This window comes from Pan troglodytes, chromosome 6 (assembly GCF_028858775.2).
Source record: "Pan troglodytes isolate AG18354 chromosome 6, NHGRI_mPanTro3-v2.0_pri, whole genome shotgun sequence".
Taxonomy (NCBI): domain Eukaryota; kingdom Metazoa; phylum Chordata; class Mammalia; order Primates; family Hominidae; genus Pan; species Pan troglodytes.
The window spans coordinates 84429755-84452632 of record NC_072404.2 but is presented as its reverse complement, the minus strand read 5'-3'; the positions used below and the strand labels follow the sequence as shown (position 1 = coordinate 84452632).

The 22878-nt window shown below is 46.9% G+C and overlaps 2 protein-coding genes and 1 long non-coding RNA gene across 3 annotated transcripts in view; 2 read left to right on the top strand and 1 right to left on the bottom strand.

Moving 5' to 3' along the window:
• Positions 1-22878, top strand: part of LOC745916 (DNA mismatch repair protein MutL) — a 69631-nt gene that overhangs the window by 4749 nt on the left and 42004 nt on the right. Inside the window, exons 3-6 of the mRNA XM_063815931.1 lie at positions 1742-1881; positions 3863-3949; positions 4127-4229; positions 5459-5642. Of these exons, the coding sequence (XP_063672001.1) occupies positions 1742-1881; positions 3863-3949; positions 4127-4229; positions 5459-5642 (514 nt within the window). The remainder of the gene's footprint in view (positions 1-1741; positions 1882-3862; positions 3950-4126; positions 4230-5458; positions 5643-22878) is intronic.
• LOC129135518 (uncharacterized) overlaps positions 6796-22878 on the top strand; it is a 48839-nt gene continuing 32756 nt past the window's right edge. The window contains exons 1-2 of the long non-coding RNA XR_010158546.1: positions 6796-6920; positions 8716-8802. This is a non-coding gene — a long non-coding RNA (uncharacterized LOC129135518). The remainder of the gene's footprint in view (positions 6921-8715; positions 8803-22878) is intronic.
• Positions 12839-22746, bottom strand: LOC129135404 (speedy protein E1-like). The gene is made up of 10 exons (XM_054655817.2): positions 22695-22746; positions 22527-22598; positions 22256-22434; positions 21094-21312; positions 19589-19816; positions 18501-18559; positions 17191-17276; positions 14828-15146; positions 14601-14705; positions 12839-13747 (listed from the first exon to the last, which is right to left on the bottom strand). Exons 2-9 carry the CDS (start codon positions 22583-22585, stop codon positions 14646-14648), a joined length of 1209 nt encoding a protein of 402 aa, XP_054511792.2. The 5' UTR covers positions 22586-22598; positions 22695-22746; the 3' UTR covers positions 12839-13747; positions 14601-14645.

The window sequence follows — 22878 nt, the reverse complement described above, 5'->3', positions numbered from 1 at the left end:
CAGCCGAACCCCATCCCCTTGAATACCAGCTCGTGACGGCTTTGAGCAGAACATGTCACGGGAACGGCATTGTGCAGAACTTTTTATTAAATGGCATTTAAAATATTCCCCAGGACTGTGTAGTTGGGGAAACACCACAAAATCCATTGGCCCGGAACATAATGGCTCAATGGTTTGAAACAAATGCATTGTTAAAAAGGAAAAACTGTTGCGGGGTAATGACTTGCAGATGACTCAGCAGGCCAAACATCAAAGGAATTCGGATGGCAGCAGGTGGGCACAGGCAGCCAGGAAGCACCCCTCCCTCGCTCTCACTTCCAGCGATCGCTTTACCTCCCTGGAGTGTCTAAGCCACCCATTTCTCTCCATCATCCCTGCAATCCCCAAGCAAGAGCCACCTTGGTCTCCCGCTGGGATGTCCGTGGCTCCTCTCTAGCTGAACTCTCCACGTCCACTCCTGCCCGTCGCCCATTCCCCTCTCAGTATCCAGAGGGACCAGGTTCTTTGTTCTTTTTTTTTTTTAAGATAGAGTCTCACTCTGTTGCCTAGGCTGGAGTGCAGTGGTGTGATCTCGGCTCACTGCAACCTCCAGCTTCAGGTTCAAACGATTCTCCTGCCTCAGCCTCCCAGGTAGCTGAGACTATAAACGTGCGCCACCGTGCCTGGCTAATTTTTTTGTATTTTTAGTAGACGGGGTTTCACCATGTTGACCAGGCTGGTCTCAAACTCCTGACGTCGGGTGATCCACCCACCTCGGCCTCCCAAAGTGCTGGGATTACAGGTGTGAGCCACTGCACCCAGCCAGGACCAGGTTCTAAACCTGATCACATCGCACCTCTGCTCCCAACATTCAGGAACTTCACACTGCAAGAACAGAATCTAGGTTCAGACAGGTGTGGCGGCTCACATCGGTAATCCCAGCACTTTGGGAGGCCAAGGCAGGCGGATCACTTGAGGTCAGGAGTTCGAGACCAGCCTGGCCAGCATGGTGAAATGCCATCTCTACTAAAAATACAAAAATTAGCCAGGCATGGTGATGGGTGCCTGTAATTTCAGCTACTTGGGAGGCTGAGGCAGGAGAATTGCTTGAACCCGGGAGGCGGAGGTTGCAGTGAGCTGAGATCACACCACTGCACTCCAGCCTGGACGACAGAGCGAGGCTCTGTCTCAAAAAAAGCAAAACAAAATAAAACATACCAACATCTAATCTCTATAAAATATTTTTAGAAGTTATCCAGGTGGGCCGGGTGCAGTGGCTCATGCCTGTAATCCCAGCACTTTGGGAGGCCGAGGTGGGTGGATCACTTGAGGTCGGGAGTTCAAGACCAGCCTGCCCGACGTGGTGAAACCCCATCTCTACTAAAAAAAAATACAAAAATTAGCCGATTACAGGCATGAGCCACCCCACCAGGCCATGCTTTCAGTTTTCAAGAAAGAAGACACCATTTTTGCCAAAGATTTTGGTAATTTGAGAGATACAATGTATGTTTTCTCCAAGTGGATCCTAGGTAGTAAGGATCTGTTGAATTTGAAGTATCTATCCAGAAGTATTTTGGGTACATGTTTAAGGATTGTAAAACTGTGTTTCTATTTCTGGATATAATAAATGTATTTGTTAATATAATAAATGAACAGATTAGACCCATAAACTATTTACAGTGTTGAGTCATTTCCCACAGTTAAAATCAGGATGAAAATATGTAGCTGAATACTTGCTTTGTTTCTTGTAACATTTCTTTAGTACAGAACCTGCTAAGGCCATCAAACCTATTGATCGGAAGTCAGTCCATCAGATTTGCTCTGGGCCAGTGGTACTGAGTCTAAGCACTGCAGTGAAGGAGTTAGTAGAAAACAGTCTGGATGCTGGTGCCACTAACATTGGTAAGTTTGGGAGAGTTTTAAGCCACAAGAAATGATTAGTGTGTGTTGTTGCAGTCAAGAAACATTTGTTATTGAAATAAGAGTATCAAGTGTTGATGTAGTAATAAATTATTATTTTTAAGTTAAAGTTAGCACCTATTATGTGCCTAGTACTTAGCTAGGTAGTAATAATAATAACAACAGCTTTTATTGTGTTCTTATGGTGTGCCAGGCAGGTGTTATGCTAAGAATTGCACAGAAATATCTCATTTAATTTGCAGAATAGCTGGGCGTGGTGTTTCACGCCTGTAATCCTAGCCCTTTGAGAGGCCAAGGTGGGGGGATTGCTTGAGGCCAGAGTTCAAGACCAACCTGGCCAACATGGTGAGACTTCATCTCTATTAAAAAAATAAAGCAGGCCGGGTGTGGTGGCTCACACCTGTAATCCCAGCACTTTGGGAGGCCAAGGTGGGTGGATACCTGAGGTCAGCAGTTTGAGACCAGCCTGTCCAAAATGGTGAAACTCTGTCTCTACTAAAAATATAAAAATTAGCTGGACCTGGTGGCAGAAGCCTGTAATCCCAGCTACTTGGGAGGCTGAGGCATGAGAATTGCTTGAACCTGGGAGGCAGAGGTTGCAGTGAGCCGAGATCGTGCCACTGCACACCAGCCTGGGACAGAGCAAGACTCCGTCTCAATAAAATAAAATAAAATAGGCGTGGAGTAGTGGCTCACATCTATAATCCCAGCACTTTGGGAGGCAGAGCAGGGCTGATCATTTGAGGTCAGGAGTTCAAGACCAGCCTAACCAACATGGTAAAACCCTGTCTCTACTAAAAATACAAAAATTAGCCAGATGTGATGGTGCATGGCTGTAATCTCAGCTCCTCGGGAGGCTGAGGGAGGAGAATTGCTTGAACCTCGGAGGTGGAGGTTGCAGTGAGCCAAGATCAGATCATGCCACTGCATTCCAGCCTCGGTGACAAGAAGAAAACTCCATCTCAAAAAAAAAACAAGAAAAAAAGAAAATAACAAAATAAAATAAACATAAAAAATTATTAATCTGCTGAGTAACTTTATGAGATAGAACTTATTATCTTCATTTTACAGATGAGGAAATTAAGGAACAGGAAATTTCCTTTTTTTGGGATTATAAAGCTAATAAAATAGGATCCAGGAAGTCTGATTCCAGAACCAGTTGTCTTTTTTTTTTTTTTTTTTTTTTTGAGATGGAGTTTCGCTCTTGTTGCCCAGGCTATAGTGCAACAGCACGATCTCGGCTCACCGCAGCCTCCGCCTCCCGGGTTCAAGCAATTCTGCCTCAGCCTTACGAGCAGCTGGGATTACAGGCATGCACCACCACACCTGGCTAATTTTGTATTTTTAGTAGAGACAGGGTTTCTCCACGTTGGTCAGGCTAGTCTGGAACTCCTGACCTCAGGTGATCTGCTCACTTTGGCCTCCCAAAGTGCTGGGATTACAGGCATGAACAACCGCGCCTGCCCCCCTTTCTCCTTACTGGGTATGTTAAAATTATTTCTTTCAAAAGAAAAGGCTGGTCAAAGTGCAACGGTGTTAACCACTAATTGATCACAACCAGTTACAGATTTTTTTGTTCCTTCTCCACTCCAACTGCTTCATTTGACTAGCCTATGGACAATAAAAAAAAAAAAGAGGAAAGAAAAAGCTAAACTATTTAATCTGGGCTAGTAAATGGCCAGAAAGGGCTTTATAAAAATGAAATATACAAAATGATACTCGTACGTTTAACTAAAGGTATAGTTATGACTCTTCAATTTGCATATGTTATAAATAATATCAATATAAAAACTTATAGCATGGGTCCATTTTTTTTTTTTTCTTTTTGAGACGGAGTCTCACTGTCGCCCAGGCTGGAGTGCAGTGGCGTGATCTCGGCTCACTGCAAGCTCCGCCCCCCGGGTTCATGCCATTCTAGCATGGGTCCATTTTTAATAAATACATAAATATTTAAACTTTCTAGATCTAAAGCTTAAGGACTATGGAGTGGATCTCATTGAAGTTTCAGACAATGGATGTGGGGTAGAAGAAGAAAACTTTGAAGGCTTAAGTAAGTTGACTTTTTCTAATCCTATTATAAAATAATTGGGCCACATGTCTCAGAATTTTGAGTAACACTGTCTTGGGAAACGCAAAAACAGTTTTTTAAGCCAGTTACTAGATATCATGTATATCCATTGTTTTAGCACTTGAGGTATCTTAGTCCTTACTTTACAGTCTCTTTCAGCTCTGAAACATCACACATGTAAGATTCAAGAGTTTGCCGACCTAACTGAGGTTGAAACTTTCGGCTTTCAGGGGGAAGCTCTGAGCTCACTGTGTGCACTGAGGTGATACAATGTTTTTATCCATTCACTTGACCCCTTAGAAAAACCTCTCAGAAAGTTAATTGGAATCGTTATTATTTACAATTTTCTATCTCGGTATCTCAGCTTCTAGCTTCTGAATTCTGTTTTGTCTCACTGCCAATCTAAGTCCTAGTACTTCTGAAATGTGGGAAATAAATGAATGAAATGAAGCAAATAGTATTGTTAAAAAAAATGGTTACCCTTGTTAGAACAGTAACTTCTCAATTTTAACATAACATGTAGGTAATAAATGATAGTTACCACTGCTTTTCATCATCAAATTTTAGGGAAACATTTCACCAAAGTACTATTTAATTATAGCACAGATACTAAATTTTTATAATTATATTTAAATATATATATATGTGTGTGTGTATATATATACACATATATGTGTGTGTGTATATATATACACATATATGTGTGTGTGTATATATATACACATATATGTGTGTGTGTATATATGTGTGTCTGTGTATATATATATATATATATATTTTTTTTTTTTTTTTTTAGACAGAGTCTCACTCTGTCACCCAGGCTGGAGTGCAGTGGCACAGTCTCAGCTCACTGCAATCTCTGCCTCCCAGGTTCAAGTGATTCTCGTGCCTCAGCCTCCTGAAGAGCTGGGACTATAGCGTGCATCACCACTCCTGGCTAATTTTTATATTTTTAGTAGAGATGGGGTTTTGCCGTGTTGCCCAGGCTGGTCTGGAACTCCAGGCCTCAAGTGATCTGCGCTCCTCGGCCTCCCAAAGTGCTGGAATTACAGGCATGAGCCACCGCACCCTGCCCTACATATACATTTTAATTATAATATCTTTTGGATTCTTTAAAAATTTAAAAAAATTTTTTTAATTCTTTAAAAAATTCTTTAAAACAATTTTATTTGAAGAGTAATAACAAAACAAATCTCTATTTGTAAATAAATAAACCTTGAGATCATTTATGGTTTTGCAATTCAACCTGAAAAATGAAATCAAAGCTTTTATCAAAACAAAGCATGTTTAGTGCTCTGTGTCTCGCTGTCTTTTAGGTGCCAAACCTTAGATTTTATGATGACTCCTCAACCGTTTAGATCTTGGTTATCTCAGAGGGATCATCAGCTTTTTAAGAAAGTTTTGGGAGAAAAGCAAGTGAAGAAAAGCGTAGTCAATGCTCAACATCACGGGTCTCTCACTGAACACACCACGCCTGGTATTCTCTCACAGCGATGTCACCATTTCTACCTGCCACGCATCGGCGAAGGTTGGGACTCGACTGGTGTTTGATCACGATGGGAAAATCATCCAGAAAACCCCCTACCCCCACCCCAGAGGGACCACAGTCAGCGTGAAGCAGTTATTTTCTACACTACCTGTGCGCCATAAGGAATTTCAAAGGAATATTAAGAAGGTACAGTAAATTAATCCTGGTTTTCAAGAGTATTGGTTAATGCACATGAGCAAAAGATTTACTAAAGATGTTTATTCTTCAGTTGATTCTCTTGCCATAATCTATTGAGAAATGCTTTATTTGCATTTCTCGTTAAAGACTTAACATTAAAGACTTAACTTTAGGGTGATTTACTTTTTTCTTTTCATCACATAGTGTTTATTAGGACTGGGCAACATAGTGAGACTCTGTTTCTATGAAAAATTAAAAAAAAAATTGACTGGGCATGGTGGCATCCACCTGTAGTTCCAGCTACTTGGGAAGCTGAAGTGGGAGATTCACTTGAGCCCAGAAACTTGAGGCTGCAGTGAGCTATGATTACGCCACTGTATTTCAGACTGGGAGACAGAGTAAGACCCTGTCTGGAAAAATATATAAACATATATATATTTTATTTTTATTTTTAATTTTTATCTTTTTTTGAGATGGAGTCTCACTTTGGCGCCCTGGCTGGAGTGCAGTGGCACGATCTCGATTCACTGCAACCTCCACCTTGCGAGTTTAAGCGATTCACCTGCCTCAGCCTTCTAAATAGCTGGGATTACAGGCGCGCACCACCACACCTGGCTCATTTTTGTATTTTTAGCAGAGACAGGGTTTCACCATGTTGTCCAGGCTGGCCAGGCTGGTCTCAAATTCCGGACCTCAGGTGATCCACCCACCTCGGCCTCTCAAAGTGCTGGGATTATAGGTGTGAGCCACCATGCCTGCCTTATGTACTTATATTTTAATGAGACTATTTCTCTTGGTTTTCTGATAAATGAGTTACTGGAACCCTTATGAATCTGAATGCAAAAGAAACAGCTAAATGTTATGTAATTGTTGTGTTTAAAAACCAGATTATAAAACTATCTGTATTATATGATTACAGTTTTATAAAAAGAAAACAACGGCCTAAATGTGTATAGTATAAAGGCTGGAAGAGTCAGCACTTTCATGTTCTCAGCGGTTATCCTTGGATGTGAGATCTCATGCACTTTTTGCTCTCTTCTTTGTGCCTTTCCATTTTGTATGTGTATTTTTTACAATCTAAAAAGTTACTTAAACATATGCAGCTAAAAACTTTTTTTACTCGTAAAGCATTTGGTGCTAATTTTAACTGTTCTTTTTTTAGACAGAGTCTTCTCACTCTGTCGCCCAGGCTGGAGTGCAGTGGTGTGATCTTGGCTCACTGCAACCTCTACCTCCTGGGTTCAAGTGATTCTCCTGCCTCAGTCTCCCAAGTAGCTGGGATTATAGGTATGTGTCACCATGACCAGCTAATTTTTGTATTTTTAGTAGAGATAGGGTTTCACCATGTTGGCCAGGTTGGTCTTGCACCCCTGACCTCAAGTGATCTGCCTGCCTCGGCCTCCCAAAGTGCTGGGATTACAGGCATGAGCCACCACGCGTGGCCTTTTTTTTAAAGCTTTTTTGTAAGTCAGCTAGCAAGAACACAGGAAGAAATACTCAAATCTCCCTTACCCAGCTGGGGGCTATGTCAGGTTTTATAAGCATAGGGTAATGAGTTGTGATTTGATTGGATCTTGCAATAAAGTAATGCTGGGAGGTGTGATCTGACTGGATCCTGCCATGGGGTGACACCAAAACTCAATCTGATCGGATCCTGGCTCCTGCCATGGAGTGTCCAGTTCTTAAATCAGTCTCAGCTCTTCAGGCCGAGCTTTTAGTTTCCACTCCGTGGTTGCATGCTTGGTTAACCTGGGCATGCACAGGGTACATGCCCTTCAACCTGTGGGTCCATGGCAATTGAAAAACAACTGACAACCTCATTACATAAAAGTTGAACTGAGCCGGGTGCAGTGACTCACACCTGTAATCCCAGCACTTTGGGAGGCCAAGGCAGGTGGAGGTCAGGACTTCAAGACCAGCCTGGCCAAAATGGTAAAACCCCGTCTCCACTAAAAATAAAAATATTAGCCAGGTGTGGTGGTGCACCCTCATAATCCCAGCTATCTGGAGGCTGAGGCAGCAGAGTCACTTGAACCTAGGAGGTGGAGGTTGCAGTGAGCTGAGTTCATACCATTGCACTCCAGCCTGGGTGACAAGAGTGAAACTCCATCAAAAAAAAAAAAAAAAAGTTGAACCAGATTTGGTCTGATGCAGTTACAGATCTACAAACCTCACCCCCACCCTCCTGCCAACACCTTCCACTCCTCATTGTTGAGGGATTAGGGATGGAGGTCATGCTTCTGCTTCGAATTCATGCTGAGCAGGGCACTGAGTCCCCTAAAGTGAAAGGAATGAAACTCTTGGGCTTCTGAGTTCAAATGAGTTCTGGGGTCACCTGGAGTAGCTTGAAAGGTTGGTATTGTTGTAATACAAGCTGAAGGTGGAAGTGTTGGAGCCTGGAGGACAAACAGCTCACCATCCATTTAAATAAATAGGACCAAAAAGTAACAGAACAGTGGCCACGAGGGGCCCCAACAGAGGAAGAAACCAGGTGAGGTGCGGTATAGTGGACTCGACTGCCTTCTAAATCTCAGTGGTTGGCCGGGTGCAGTGGCTCACACCTGTAATTCCAGCAAAAGAAAAGCCGAGGCAGGGTGATCACGAGGTCAGGAGTTCAAGACCAGCCTGGCAAACATGGTGAAGCCCTGTCTCTACTAAAAATACAAAAATTAGCTAGGCATGGTGGCATGTGCTGTAGTCCCAGCTACTCGGGAGGCTGAGGCAGGAGAATTGCTTGAACCTGGGAGGCGGAGGTTGCTGTGAGCCGAGATTGTGCCAATGCACTCCAGCCTAGGTAACAGAGCAGGACTCCATCTCAGTCAATCAATCAATCAATCAATCAATCTCAGCAGTTGAACTACCCTTGACATGGTTGAGCTCTGTATCCACACCCAAATCTCATGTCAAATTGTAATTCCCAGTGTTGTGGGAGGGACCTGGTGGGAGGTGATTGGCTCATGGGGGCCGACTTCCCCCTTGCTGTTCTCGTGATATTGAGTGAGCGCTTGTGGGATCTGGTTGTTTAGAAGCATGCAGCCCTCCCACTTCACTCTCTCTGTCTCTCCTGCTCCAACATGGCCAGACGTGCCTGCTTCCCCTTCGCCTTCTGCCGTGATTGTCAGTTTCCTGAGGCCTCCCCAGCCATGCTTCCTGTACAGCCTGCAGAACTGTGAGTCAATTAAACCTCTTTTCTTCATAAATTCCCCAGTTTCCAGTAGTTCTTTATAGCAGTGTGAAAACAGACTAATGGCCCTTCTGGTTGAAGGAATGCAGCCATTCGGCTTGTTTGACTATGTCCTTTCTATTCATCTGTATTTCCTGGGAGGTGTTTATCCAAGTGCAATAGGAGGTATTGGTGACCGCACAGTCCCCTCAGTGTTCTGCTAGTAAATAGTTGAAGGTTGATCATTGATCTCCTGCGTTTTCAGTCTGGCATGGAAAAGCCCCCGTGCAACTGGTAAAGATATCAATAAGCACCAGGAGGTATCTAAATCCACCAGGAGCCATAGGCATCACATCGACGTCCATTTACCAGTCTTCCCTGGCAAGATTCTTCTGAATTGTGCTGCCTTGACCAAAAAAGATATGGGTGGGGCTGGGCGCAGTGGCTTGTGCCTGTAATCCCAACATTTTGGGAAACCAATTCAGGTGGATCATTAGAGGTCAGGGGTTCAAGACCATCCTGGCCAACATGGTGACATCCCATCTCTACTAAAAATACAATAAGTTAGCTGGGTTTGGTGTTGGGTGCCTGTAATCCCAGCTACTCGAGAGGCTGAGGCAGGATAATCGCTTGAACCTGGGAGGAGGAGGTGGCAGTGAGCTGAGATCGTGCCATTGCACTCCAGCGTGGGCAACAAGAGTGAAACGTCATCTCAAAAAATAAAAAAAAAGTCCGGGCGTGATGGCTCAAACCTGTAATCCCAGTACTTTGGGAGGCCAAGACGGGTGGATCACGAGGTCAGGAGTTCAAGACCAGCCTGGCCTAGATGGTGAAACCCTGTCTCTACTAAAAATGCAAATATTAGCTGGGCATGGTGGCATGCACCTGTAATCTCAGCTACTCAGAAGTCTGATGCAGGAGAATTGCTAAAACCCAGGAGGGAGAGGTTACATTGAGCCGAGATTGCACCACTGCACTCTAGCCTGGGCGACAGAGCAAGACTCCGTCTTGAAAGAAAGAAAGAGAAAGGAAATTCCCCAGGGAAGTACCTCGGCTTATTTCATAAACAGGTACTGAAGGAAGCAGAGGCTTGTGGAGGACTTCCCCACCTCATGCAGCTATTTGGGCCGTGGCATCTGAAATTTATTATTTCAGAGTCACCCCTTTGATGACCTTATCAGTGAACTGCAGTCATCTGTTTAGGCCTCTCCATGGCCCACGTCAATGCCGGTATTTCTGTCTGTTGCACATTTGATTTCCTTGTTGTTGGCATTTAGAAGGCCCCCCGTTTCCCAGATCACACCACGGGCATGGACCACAGAGATTACATCTTGTGAGTCTGTAGAAATGGTCAAGGCCTTGTCCTGTCTTAGGTCCAGAGGTCAGGTTAATGCAGATTTTCCCAGCCATCTGTGGTGAAGTCCCTGTGGGGAGGCCCCTGGCTGGTTTCCTGTAGGTAGACAGCTACACGTCCTGCCCTTCATTGGCTTCTTTTCATGAAGCTCCTGCCATCTACAAAACATGTCTCCCTTCTTGAATCACATCTCTGTTATTGAAACTCTAGAAGTCGACCGGGCATGGTGGCTATGCCTATAATCCCAGCATTTTGGGATGCGAAGGCGGGTGGATCACCTGAGGTCAGGAGTTCAAGACCAGCCTGGCCATCATGGCGAAACCCCGTCTCTAATACAAATACAAAAATTAGCCAAGCATGGTGGCCACTGTACTCCAGCCTGGGCGACAGGGCAAGACTCCGTCTCAAAAAAAAAAAAAAAAAAAAGAGAGAAAGTATCATGCTTTTCTGCATTCTGTGAATTGTTTTAGTGAGTTATCGAACTTGAGGGCATGGTGGGAACCTCCAAATTTGCAGCCAGTTGGTGAGAAGTACATGTGGTCTGAGGACACCCAAGCCTGCAGGTGTGTCTAAAGCGAGGGCAGCCTAGTGGGGGCTGGTGGCCTTAACCTGTGGCATTTGAGGTAACATCAGGGAGTTGACATCAGAATTGCATCACATAGGCTGGGCGCGGTGGCTCACGCCTGTAATCCTAGCACTTTGGGAGGCCAAGGCGGGCAGATCACGAGGTCAGGAGATCGAGACCATCCTGGCTAACACAGTGAAACCCCGTCTCTACTAAAAATACAAAAAATTAGCCAGGCATGGTGGCGGGCGCCTGTAGTCCCAGCTACTCGGGAGGCTGAGGCAGGAGAATGGCGTGAACCCAGGAGGCGGAGCTTGCATTGAGCCAAGATCACACCACCGCACTCCAGCCTGGGTGACAGAGGGAGACTCCATCCCCCCCCCACCAAAAAAAAAAGACAAAAAACAGAATTGTGTCACACAGGCCAGATGCAGTGGCTCATGCTTATAATCCCAGCAATTTGAAAGGCAAGGTAAGAGGATTGCTTGAGCTTGAGTTTGAGGCTGCAGAGAGCTATGACCACACCACTGCACCCCAGTCTGGGTGACAGCGTAAGACCCCAACTCCAAAAAGAAAAAAGAAAAATCACAAAGAATTGCATGGCAGAGTGCCTGTCTTTCACAGCTTTAACTGCTGCAGGAACTTTTTTTTTTTTTTTTTTTTTTGAGAGGGAGTGAGGAGACACAATCTCTGCTAGTGATTCTCTTGCCTCAGCCTCCCAAATAGCTGGGATTATAGGCGTGCACCACCACGCCTGCCTAATTTTTGTATTTTTAGTAGAGACAGGGTTTCACCATGTTGGCCAGGCTGGTCTCAAACTCCTGCTGGGATCATGGGCGTGAGCCACCACGCCCGGCCACCTTTAGAGTTTTCTTACCACCTGGTTTTCCTCTCTCAATATCTTTCTCTCATTTCCTGCCTTAAAACTCTAGCTTGGCATCTGGGCGCAGTAGCTCATGCCTGTAATCCCAGCACTTTGGGAGGCCAAGGTGGGTGGATCACTTGAAGTCAGAAGTTCGAGACCAGCCTGGCCAACATGGTGAAACCTTGTCTCTACTATTTTTACAAAAGTTAGTCGGACGTACAGACGGGTGCCTGTAGTCCCAGCTACTTGGGAGGATGAGGCAGGAGAATTTGTTTGAACCCAGAGGTGAAAGTTGCAGGGAGCCGAGGTTGTGCCACTGCACTCCAGCCTGGGAGACAGAGCAAGACTCTGTCTCCAAAACAAACAAACAAACAAAAAAACCCTGTAGCTTGGGATCAGCCTTCTCTTCTATTGTTTTTCTTTAAAAAATAAAAATTAAAAATAGATGTAGATGCTATGTTGCTGAGGCTGGCCTCAAACTCCTGGCCTCAGGTGATCCTCCCGCCATGACCTGCAAAACTGCAGGGATTGTAGGTGTGAGCACTGCACCCAGCCTTATGTTTTTTTCTACATAAAAAACAGCACAGGATTATCTTCCAGAGCTAATAAATATGTTCAAATAACCACAACCCCATTAAGGAAAAATATCACTGGGCAGCAAATAATCAATCCAGACCAATATGATCACCATTGCTGTGAAGGTGAGAAAAGTTCATTTTTATTATGTTTCCCCAAGAGACGCACTCTTATTGTTCTCTTGAAAACACACAGCTCATGTCCTCCTTTAGAACACACATCCTCTTTAAAGTAACATACAAACATGCCAAAACAAGGTAAAAAATTGCATCTGAATTCTCACATTTCAAACATATATGAAATATCAAATAAAAATTTATTTTTACAAGAATTTACGGGAACTACTACATAGCTATAAATGTAATATGTATGTTAACTAAGTATCATAGATAAAAACCATGCTCCCTTCAGCAGCACGTGTAATAATAGATACAAAGATTGAAAGGTAAAAGATTTAGGATGAAAAGAATCCTCTCTTAAAAAGGAAAAGAAAATTATATGTATGTGTATACAACAGTTATAACACCCATCACACAGCTTTATAGAAACAGCATCTATTCAAAAATACCAGTATTTCCAAAATATTTAAAATAATATTTAAAGTAATAATATTTAAATAAATAAATTTATTTAATAAATATTTCAATAAATAAAATAATATTTAAATAATTATATACCCATGTTTTTCAAAATAAACCAATAAAATAGATGGTATATATTAGACGTGTTATTATATATATCTGAGACATGTTAAAAATCACAACTGAATTCTCACAATTCAGTCACAAACCAAAACAGCAAATAAAAATTTCTATCACCAGAATTATGTTTTTTTCTGGTGGGGAACTACCAATAGCTATAAATAGAAGAGATTATTGTGGAAGTATCATAGATAAAAAGAGTGCTCGCTTCAGGAGCACATATAATAATACAGAAACAAATTTAAAGATAATAAAATATTTAGGATAAAAAGAATCGTCTCTTAAAAATGAAAATTATCTTTATGTATATATAACAACTATAACTCTCATCAAAAAACTACAGGAACAGCATGTTTTCAAAAGTACAACAATTTCCAAACTATTTGAAATAAATCTATGAATAATTCAATGGCCAACATTTTCCAAACAAACCAATAAAATGCAGAGTGTGCATGAAGCTATCTGTTACAATCTGTGGCACTGATATTTCACAAAAGAATTCTGTGCCAATCTGAGCCCCTGCATTGTGCCTTCAAATGCTCCTGGACTGTGGCAACCAAGTCCGTAAGAAACAGGACCTCCACGTTCCGCCCCAGGGAGGTTGGAATTCAGCAATATAAAAAGGGTGGTGGTGCCGCAGGAAAGGGTGGAACTGGAAACACTCCTGGTTTCTTACTTTTCTCCAAGGACTCCTAGAAGGACCCCACCCCCCTCCCCCCACCCCTGCTCCTAGGAGGACAACGTGATCACTGTATTCAGCTCCATCAAGAATGGTCCAGGTTCTTCTAGATGATGTGCACAAATGGTTCCTCTCCTCCTTCCTGGTGTCTGCCATTAGCATTGGAATAAAGTTCCTGCTGAAAATCCACATCTCCCCTGGGTCCGGTGTTCTGGAAGTGAGAGAGACAATGTCACACTTCAAGGAGGCAGCTCTCTAGACAGGAAGGTTATTCATGTCCCATGTCAAGTCTAGAGTTCAGAGCAATTGAGAAATGCAATTTTATCTGCTGCCTTTCATTCTATACCCTGCTTCTGAACCATCGTGTTCAACTGTGAAACTCACACTTTGGTGACCACGACTCCAAAACTCACTTAATACACCCAAGGTCAGCCCCAGTGATCTGCTTCATAGCAAGGACTTTGGGTGGGTCTGCCCAGGGAGTAGGGCACCCTCAGAGAATGTGGCTTTGGACTTCATCACAGCTGGGGCCTTTTGTGTCACTTAAGATCCAGACTTGTAACCATGCTAGATGTGTTTCTAATGTGACAACATCACGAACCACGAGTCCAGAAGCCTAATCCTTAATCCTACCTCCTCATGATGAAGTCTCATGCTCTGTGCTCACCGTGGTTAGCTGCACAAGATGTAAACCAAAGCTTCACTGAACCCTCGACCCAAATCGGTAACTCAAGTGTGTCAATCATAATGAACTTCCCCAAACTCAGTATTTATGATTATTTTTGAGGCAGGGTCTCACTCTGTCGCCCAGACTGGAGTGCAGTGGCAGTATCAGGGCTCCGTGCAGCCCCGACCTTCCCGGCTCCAGCGATCCTCCCGCCTCAGCCTCCTGAGTAGTTGGGAGTAGAGATGCGTCCCACATCGCCTGGCTAATTTTTGTATTTTTGTGGAGAGGGGATCTTGCCACGTTGCCCAGGGTTGAAGCCGGATCAAGCAATTGGGTTCTTCGGATTTCCGAAATAGACCCCAATATTCTGCCTTTACCCCGGAGGATGCAGATGTACCTTCTCTCAGGCCGATGACCTCAGGCCTCCACGGTCCCTGGAGCTCTAGGCAAGGCGAGCGCGATCTCGCGCCCATACCCAGTGCTCTGGGTCATAAGCCTGGATCTGGAAAAACAAACGCCCTTTGAGAAGATGGGGACTCGCCAGGATATCCCTCTCTCCCCTCATCCAGCCTCCAGCCCACCCAATTCCTCCCCACCTCCTCCACCTCCCCAGGCCCCACTCACCTCCTCCAACTCCTCCGGGGAAACCCAAGCCCTGCCACTCATGGAACAGAAGAAGTGGAACCGACGTTTCTGGAACAGGACTATCTGAGAGCGGTTCTTCCTGGCCCTCGGGTTCATGCAACGGCGTAACTGGAACCGACGCTTACGGAGCAAGGGTATGCGAGAGCGGTTCTTCCTGGCCCTCGGGTTCATGGAACGGCCTAACTGGAACCAACGCTTACGGAGCAAGGGTATGCGAGAGCGGTTCTTCCCATACAGGAAGTGGAAGATGTTTTGTTTGGAGTCCTCGTCGTCCTCCTCCATGTCATTGGCCAGGTAGCTGAGGACAGAAATCAGGTTGCTGCTCAGGGGCACCACCAGGAGAGGCCTCCGGCTGAGGTCAGCTTCCCAGAGAGGAAGGTAAGGGACCATCCCTAGCTCAGGACTGGCACCCACCCTGCAGAGAGCCATGCCTTCCTCAGGAGGGCTCTGCTGGACAGAGACCTGATCAAGGGCGTCTCCCACTCCTTCAGGATGGAGACAAAAACCCAACTGGTGGCCGAGAGTGGTGGCTTACGCCTGGAATCCCAGCACATTGGGAGGCCAAAGCAGGAGGATCACTTGAGGCCAGGAGTTTGAGACAGGCCTGGGCAACATAGCAAGACCCTCGTCTCTATTAAAAATATAAGAAATATGCCAGACGCGGTGGCTCATGCCTGTAATCCCAGCACTTTAGAAGGCTGAAGCAGGTGGATCGCTTGAGACCAGGAGTTGGAGACCAGCCTGGTCAACACGGAGAAACCCCATCTCTACTAAAAATACAAAAATCAGCCTGGTGCAGTGGCACACCCGTTAGGCCTAGCTACTCAGGAGGCTGAAGCATAAGAATTGTGTGAAGCCAGGAGGCGGAGGTTGCAGTGAGTTGAGATTGGGCCACTCCATTCCAGCCTGAGAGGCAGAGCAAGACTCTGTCTCAATAAACAAACAAACAAACAAACTGTCCAGGTGTGGTGGCACAGCCCTGTAGTTGGAGCTAATAAAGAAGCTGAGGTGGGAGGGTCGCTTGAGCCCAGGATATGGAGGCTGCGGTGAGCTATGATCTCACCACTGCACTCCAGCTTGGGGGACAGGGCAAGTCTGTCTCAAAAAAATAAAAGAAATTGAATACATTGATATTTTGCCAGGACCCTGCCTTCTACAGGCATCTAGTCTAATGGGACTGGGAGTAATCAAGGCAGATGACCTAATCCCAGTGTCCAGGATGTAACTAGAGAGCTACGGGCATGCAGAAGTTGGAAGATGAGGGAAGGCATCACAGAGGCTGTAGGGTGAACTGACTTCAAGGAATGGGTCCTTCCCTTCAGAGCCACATGTGTGCGGGACACCCAGACAGAAAACACAAACACAAAGTCGAGTGGAGGGCATTTGGAAGGAGCAGTGAAGCCGAGCCAGGAAATACCAAGATGGCGAGCCAGTGTGCTTGTAGAGATTGTAGAGAGGGTAGAATTGACACTGTGGACCCTGGCCTCGATAGAGAAAGGCATCAGCTAAGGAAGTTGTTCAGGTGGGCAGTGAGGTTGTCGTGCTTTGGAAAGATGTTCAGGCTGCACTAGGAAGCCCCCTGGCTTGGGGAGAGACTCCAGGAGACCCCAGCAGGGAGCATTTGACAGTGGATTTGAGTGATGCGAGGGGGACCTGAACTGTGGCCTCTGTCATGGGAACGCAGAGGAGGTCGATGGCATTTGTGGTTGGTGTGGGAAGGAGAGAGAGAGAAGAACCAGAAATGTCTGCTTGCTGGAGGAAGCGGCATGTCCGCTCCTCCACTCCTTTTCTTTTCCCCTTATGAGCGGTTTATGATTCCTTTTGTTTTATTCTTTTATTTGTACACTGGCATTGGAGTTTGTTTTTTTGGCTTTTTTTTTTTTTTTTTTTTTGAGAAAAAGTCTCACTCTGTCACCCAGGCTGGAGTGCAGTGGCTCAACCTTAGCTTACTGCAACCTCCACCTCCTGGGTTCAAAGGGTTCTCTTGCCTCAGCCTCCCGAGTAGCTGGGATTACAGATGCACACCACCACGCCCAGCTAATTTTTCTATTTTTAGTAGAGACGGGGTTTGGCCATGTTGGCCAGGCTGGTCTCGAACTGCTGACCTCAGGTGATCCGCCTGCCTCGGCCTCCCAAAGTGCTGGGATTACAGGCGTATGCCACTGTGCCCAGCCTGAGTTTCTGTTTAGAAACAACAGTCTATGATAGTATAATCCTCTCTTTTTTGTACACAGAGTAAAGAGGACAAATAGGTGAAAGAATAAATGAAAGGCTGGAATCCCACTTCCCCCGCTGTCCCAGGGCATTGGATATTGATGGATAGGAGGCAGGAAACCACTCACAGAGCCAGGAAGAAATGAATGCGTTGGTATAGCCAGGAGGGGAAGCCGGCCCGGCTGAAATACGCTATGACCATAGCCAGGAGATACTGATGGAGAGAAAGGAACACAGAGAGGGAGAGGTCACATCTTGGAAGAGGAAGATTGTGGAGAGGGGGAATGAGGGTCTGGGGAGGGGCTGCCCATCAGAGAAGGGACCTCAGTGTTGGGGTGACTGTACTCATTTGGAAATTGTGGGATGGAGGGGTATTCGAAGGTCGGATGCAAATCCGAGAAGCCAGAGGAAGGGTTTTGGGTGATGCTCCCAGGATGGTGGGCTCCGATGGGATCTTTGGAGGGAGTGTGTCTAGGTCGGCTGGTGTCAGGAGGGTCTTTTGTGTGCCAGGCAGAGAACTGTCCCGAAGAGCTGAGAGTAGAGGGGCCAGGAGCTTCAGGGCTGCGGCCAGACTGTGGCCCAGAGCTCAGATCCCAAAGGACCCATAGGAGAGGCAGGGGCCACTCATTCACTCTGCAAGAGACCAGCAGAATCCTGAGGGAGATGCTGACAAATCATAAAAAGACCAAGAATAGCCGGGAGTGGCGGCTCAAGCCTGTGATCCCAGTACTTTTTGAGAGGTGGAGACAGGAGGATCATGTGAGCCCAACAGTTGGAGAACAACCTGGGCAACATAGTGAGACCCTGTTTCTACAAACATTTCAAAAATTAGTTGAGCATGGTGGCATGTGCCTAGTCCCAGCTCCTCAGGAGGCTGAGGAAAGAAGATTGCTTGAGCCCAGGAATTAGAGGCTGCAATGAGCTATGATCATGCCACTGCACTCCATCCTGGGGAGCAGAGCTAGACTCTGTCTCTCAAAAAAAAAATTTGTGGGTGCCAAGACTCAAGACCATGGGAGCTGGTCGGGCACAGTGGCTGACGTCTATAATCTCAGCACTTTGGGAGGCCAAGGCGGGTGGATCGCCTGAGGTCAGGTGTTCAGGACCAACCTGGCCAACATGGCAAAACCCCATTTCTACTAAAAACACAAAAATTAGCCAGGAGTGGTGGTTCATGTCTGTAATCCCAGCTGCTTGGAGGCTGAGGCAGGAGAATCGCTTGAACCCAGGAGGCATTGGCTGCAGTGAGTCAAGATCGAGACACTGCCCTCCAGCCTGGGCAACAGAGCAAGACTCTGTCTCACAAAAAAAAAAAAAAAAAAAAGACTGTAGGAGCATCTGGTGGGAGGTGGTGGAGGGAGAACTGTGGGTTTGGAAGCTGCGCCCTCCGCCCAGCCATGCGTTGGAACAGGAACAGTTACATGGAGAACAACCTTACCTTGTCCGACACCCTCAGATCTTTGTCCCAGGCCAGGAATCTTTTAATGACAGGATCCTCTGTGATTAGAGAGCAGATGTCAGTGTGAGAAGCAGGACAGGGTTTCCGTGGGAGCAGCAGGGCAGCGAGGAGTAGTGTGCCTCCTGGGGGGAAGTCTCAGGATTGTGGCCGCGGGTGAGGTGGATGGGAGAGGGGAGAATGACTTTCACTGGGCAAGGGAGAGAGGCTCCTGCTCTGAGACTCCCCTGAGAAGAGGCCGAAGGAGGCCCTGGGTGTGAGAATCTACAGGATGTAGAGCTGGGAATCAGCCAGGACCTCCTCCAACAGACACGGAGGGACCACTGCAGAGTCATAAAGGAATTCCCATCATTTCCTCATGAGACAGTCACATCAGGGTGTGACCATGGCCTTGGTATCCCCCACTATGGATGGAGACACTTAGGTTTAGAAAAGTCAGTAAGAGATATTAAGTTTCAGAGGGCACAGCTGAAACCACTTTCTTTGTTTATTGATTTTGTTTTTCTTGGATTTTTATTTTTATTTATTTATTAATTTATTTTGAGACAGAGTCTTGCTCTGTGGGCCAGGCTGGAATGCAGTGGCCTGATCTTGGCTCGCTGCAACCTCTGCCTCCCGGGTTTAAGCAATTCTCCTGTCTCAGCCTCCCGAGTAGCTGGGATTACATGCATGAGCTACTGTGCCCAGCCTTGGTTTTTCTTTTGAGACAGGGTTTTGCTCTGTCACCCAGGCTGGAGTGCAGTGGTGTAGTCATAGCTCACTGCAGCCTCAAAGTCCTGAGTTCAAGCAATCGTCTTGCCTCAGCCTCCCAATGTGCTGGGATCTCAGGCGGGAGCCACTGCGCCTGGCCCGAAACCAAGCTTTCTTATCCCAAGCGCTGACCTTTATCAAGTTGACCTAATCCTTTATCATCTCCTAAGTGTCCCTCATGAGTGATCACTTCACATTCCTCCCACATGGAGAGCTCACCCACTGGGGCATATTTTTCCCATTGGAAAAGTGTGGTTATTGGAAGTTTCCTGTTTTTGGAAAGAACAGGATTGGAGGTGCTCTCTGGGGTGTCTTCCTACCAAGCAGCCTGTTGAAGGCCTCATGGTGCTCAGGGAGCACGAGCGACACTCGCCGTCGCTTCAGCTTCATCTTGAGGCCACACAGCATCTCCGCCACCCAGATCTCCTCAGGCTCAGGGGCGAGCACCTTCCGTAGCTCCTCCTCCGACTCCTCAGATTTGTCCCACCACTCCATCTTCCTTTTCCAGCAAAAGGACCTATGCGGGGGGCTGGGATCTACCCCAGGGGCTGAGTAAAGAAACCAGGCCACGGTGTAATGCTTCTGCAGTTGATCACACTAGAGCCCGACCCAAAACCCCAAACCATTCTCCATCCTCCCCAGCCTCGCAGACTGCTGGCTTCTCCAAGCCATCTTTCCTTCTGTCTGTCTCCTCTGCTGAGCTCCATGTGCCGCTCCTTCTCCTCCCCATTCTCCCGTTTCTCTGTCCTCAGAACACTTCCTCGTATCCTTCCCTGGTCCCTGGCTGAGTCCCTTTTTTTTTTTTTTTTTTTTTTTTTTGTTGTTGTTGTTGAGAAACAGTCTTGCTTTGTGGCCTAGGCTGGAGTGTAGTGGTGCGATCTTGGCTCACTGCAACCTCTGCCTCCTGGGTTCCAGTGATTCTCCTGCCTAAGCCTCCCAAGTAGCTGGGATTACAGGTGCCCACCAGAACGCCCAGCTCATTTTTGTGCTTCTAGAAGAGACAGGGTTTCACCATGTTGGCCAGGCTGGTCTCCAACTCCTGGCCTCAAGTGATCTGCCTGCCTGGCCTCCCAAAGTGCTGGGATTACAGGTGTGAGCCACTGCACCCTGCCTCAGTACCTCCATTCTTCCCACACACCCTCCTCATGTGCTGCTTCCTGACTTCTGGGCCCTTCCGCGTCTCACTCTCTCACCCAGAATGGAATGCAGTGGCGCTATCTTGGCTCAAAGCAGCCTCTTCCACCTGGGTTCAAGCGATTATCCTGTCTCAGCCTCCCGAGTAGCTGGGATAACAGGCATGCCTGGCTAATTTTTGTATTGTTAGTATAAATGAGGTTTCGCTATATTGGTCTGGTTGGTCTCGAACAACTGACCTCAAGTGATCCACCCATCTCAGCCTCCCAAAGTAATGGGATTACAGGCATGAGCTACCACACCCGGCCTTCGTTTTTCTTTTGACACAGGGTTTTGCTCTGTCACCCAGGCTGGAGTGCAGTGGTGCAGTCATAGCTCACTGCAGCCTCAAAGTCCTGAGTTCAAGCAATCCTCTTGCCTCAGCCTCCCAACGTGCTAGGATCTCAGGCGTGAGGAACTGCACCTGGCCCGAAACCAAGCTTTCTCATCCCAAGCGCCAAACTTTAACAAGTCTAGCCTAGTCCTCTATCGTCTCCTAAGTGTCCCTCATGAGTGATCACTTCTGAGTCCTCCTGCGTGGAGAGCTCACCCACTGGGTGCGTATCTTTCCCATTGGAAAAGTGTGGTTATTGGAAGTTTCCTCTTTTTAGAAAGAACAGGATTGGAGGTGCTCTCTGGGGTGTCCTCCTACCAAGCTGACTGTTGAAGTCCTTGTGGTGCTCAGGGAGGATGGGTGACACTCGCTGTTGCTTCAGCTTCATCGTGAGCCCACACGGCATCTCCACTACCCAGGTCTCCTCAGGCTCAGGGGCGAGCTCCTTCTCCGGCTCCTCCGCAGATTCATCTGACCACTCCCTCTTCCTTTTCCAGCCAAGGGACCTACATGGGGGGCTGGGATCTACCCCAGGGGCTGAGTAAAGAAACCAGGCCACCGTGTAATGCTTCTGCATCTGATCACCTTAGACCCCGACCCAAACCCCAAACCACTCTCCATCCTCCCCAGACTCGCAGACTGCTGGCTTCTCTAAGCCATCTTTCTGATTTTGTCCTCTGCTCAACCCCATGTGCCGCTCCTTCCCCTCCCCATTCTTCTCTCTCTCTGTCCTCTGAACACTGCCTCATGTCCTTCCCTGGTCCCTGGCTCTCTGAGTCCCTCCTTTTTTGTTTTGTTTTGTTTTGACACAGAATCTTGCTTTGTCACCCAGGCTGGAGTGTAGTGGTGCAATCTCAGCTCACTGCAACATCCATCTCCTGGATTCCATTTATTCTTCTGCCTCAGCCTCTCAGGTAGCTGGGATTACAGGTGCCTGCCATAATGCCCAGCTCAATTTTGTACTTTTAGTAGAGACAGGGTTTCACCATGTTGGCCAGGCTGGTCTCAAACTCCTGACCTCAAGTGATCCACCTGCCTTGGCCTCCCAAAGTTCTGGGGTTACAGGTGTGAGCCACCGCACCCAGCCTGAATTTCTCCATTCTTCCCACACACCCTCCTCAGGTTCTCCTTCCTGACCGCTGACCCTTCTTTTCTTTTTTTTTTTTCTTTTGGAGTGCAGTAGCGTGATCTCAGCTCACTGCAACCTCTTCCTCCCAGTCTCAAGTGATTCTCCTGTCTCAGCCTCCTGAGTAGCTGGGATTACAGGTGTGCACCACTACCACTTGGCTAATTTTTATACTTTTAGTAGAGATGGGGTTTCACCATATTGGCCAGGCTGGCCTTCAACTCCTGACCTCAGGTGATCCGCCCGCCTCGGCCTCCCAAAGTGCTGGGGTTACAGGCGTGAGCCACCACACCCGGCCCCCTTCCTTCGTCTTAGTCAATCCTATCCCACCTCTTCTTCCACCAGTCCCCTCACCTGATGGTCCCAACGCTTCATCATCCACCACCTCCTGGAGGGGGTACCCCGAGGTCCTCCGCTGGGGACTCTGCTCATTCTGGGGGTGCGGTTGACGGCTGGTCGTGATCTTTCCCGTAATCTGTCCCCTCTTATGGAACCTAGTCTCCGTTCTGTCCATGGCCTTCTTCTGGACACTGCTAGGATCCAGAGGAGTATGTTATCAATTCTCAAGCCTAGGAGAAGTCAGGAGTGGAGAACAGCTCTGAGAAGATACTGTTGTCCAACTGACCTCCAGGCACCACGGAGTCCGGTCCCTCCAATCAGGAAGGTCGGAATCTCTGATGTCATGGCTCATGCCAACCTGGCAACCAGTTTGAAAAAAAACACTTGTAACTGCCATTCTGATCTCTTGTCCTGGAGATCCTGGGTGAATGGTATCTCATGCCACTGTCCCAACCTCAGACCATTGTCCAAAAGCATCTTCAGGGACTCCACATCCCTCTGTTCCCTGTCCCAGCAGAGGCTTTGTCCTCTCCACTCAAAGCCTGAAGCATGTTGGGGTCTCTTCATCTCTGTACATGCCCATTTCAGAGTCCAGTCTGGTGGGAGAGGGAACAGAGTGGGAAAGAAAACTAGGGTAA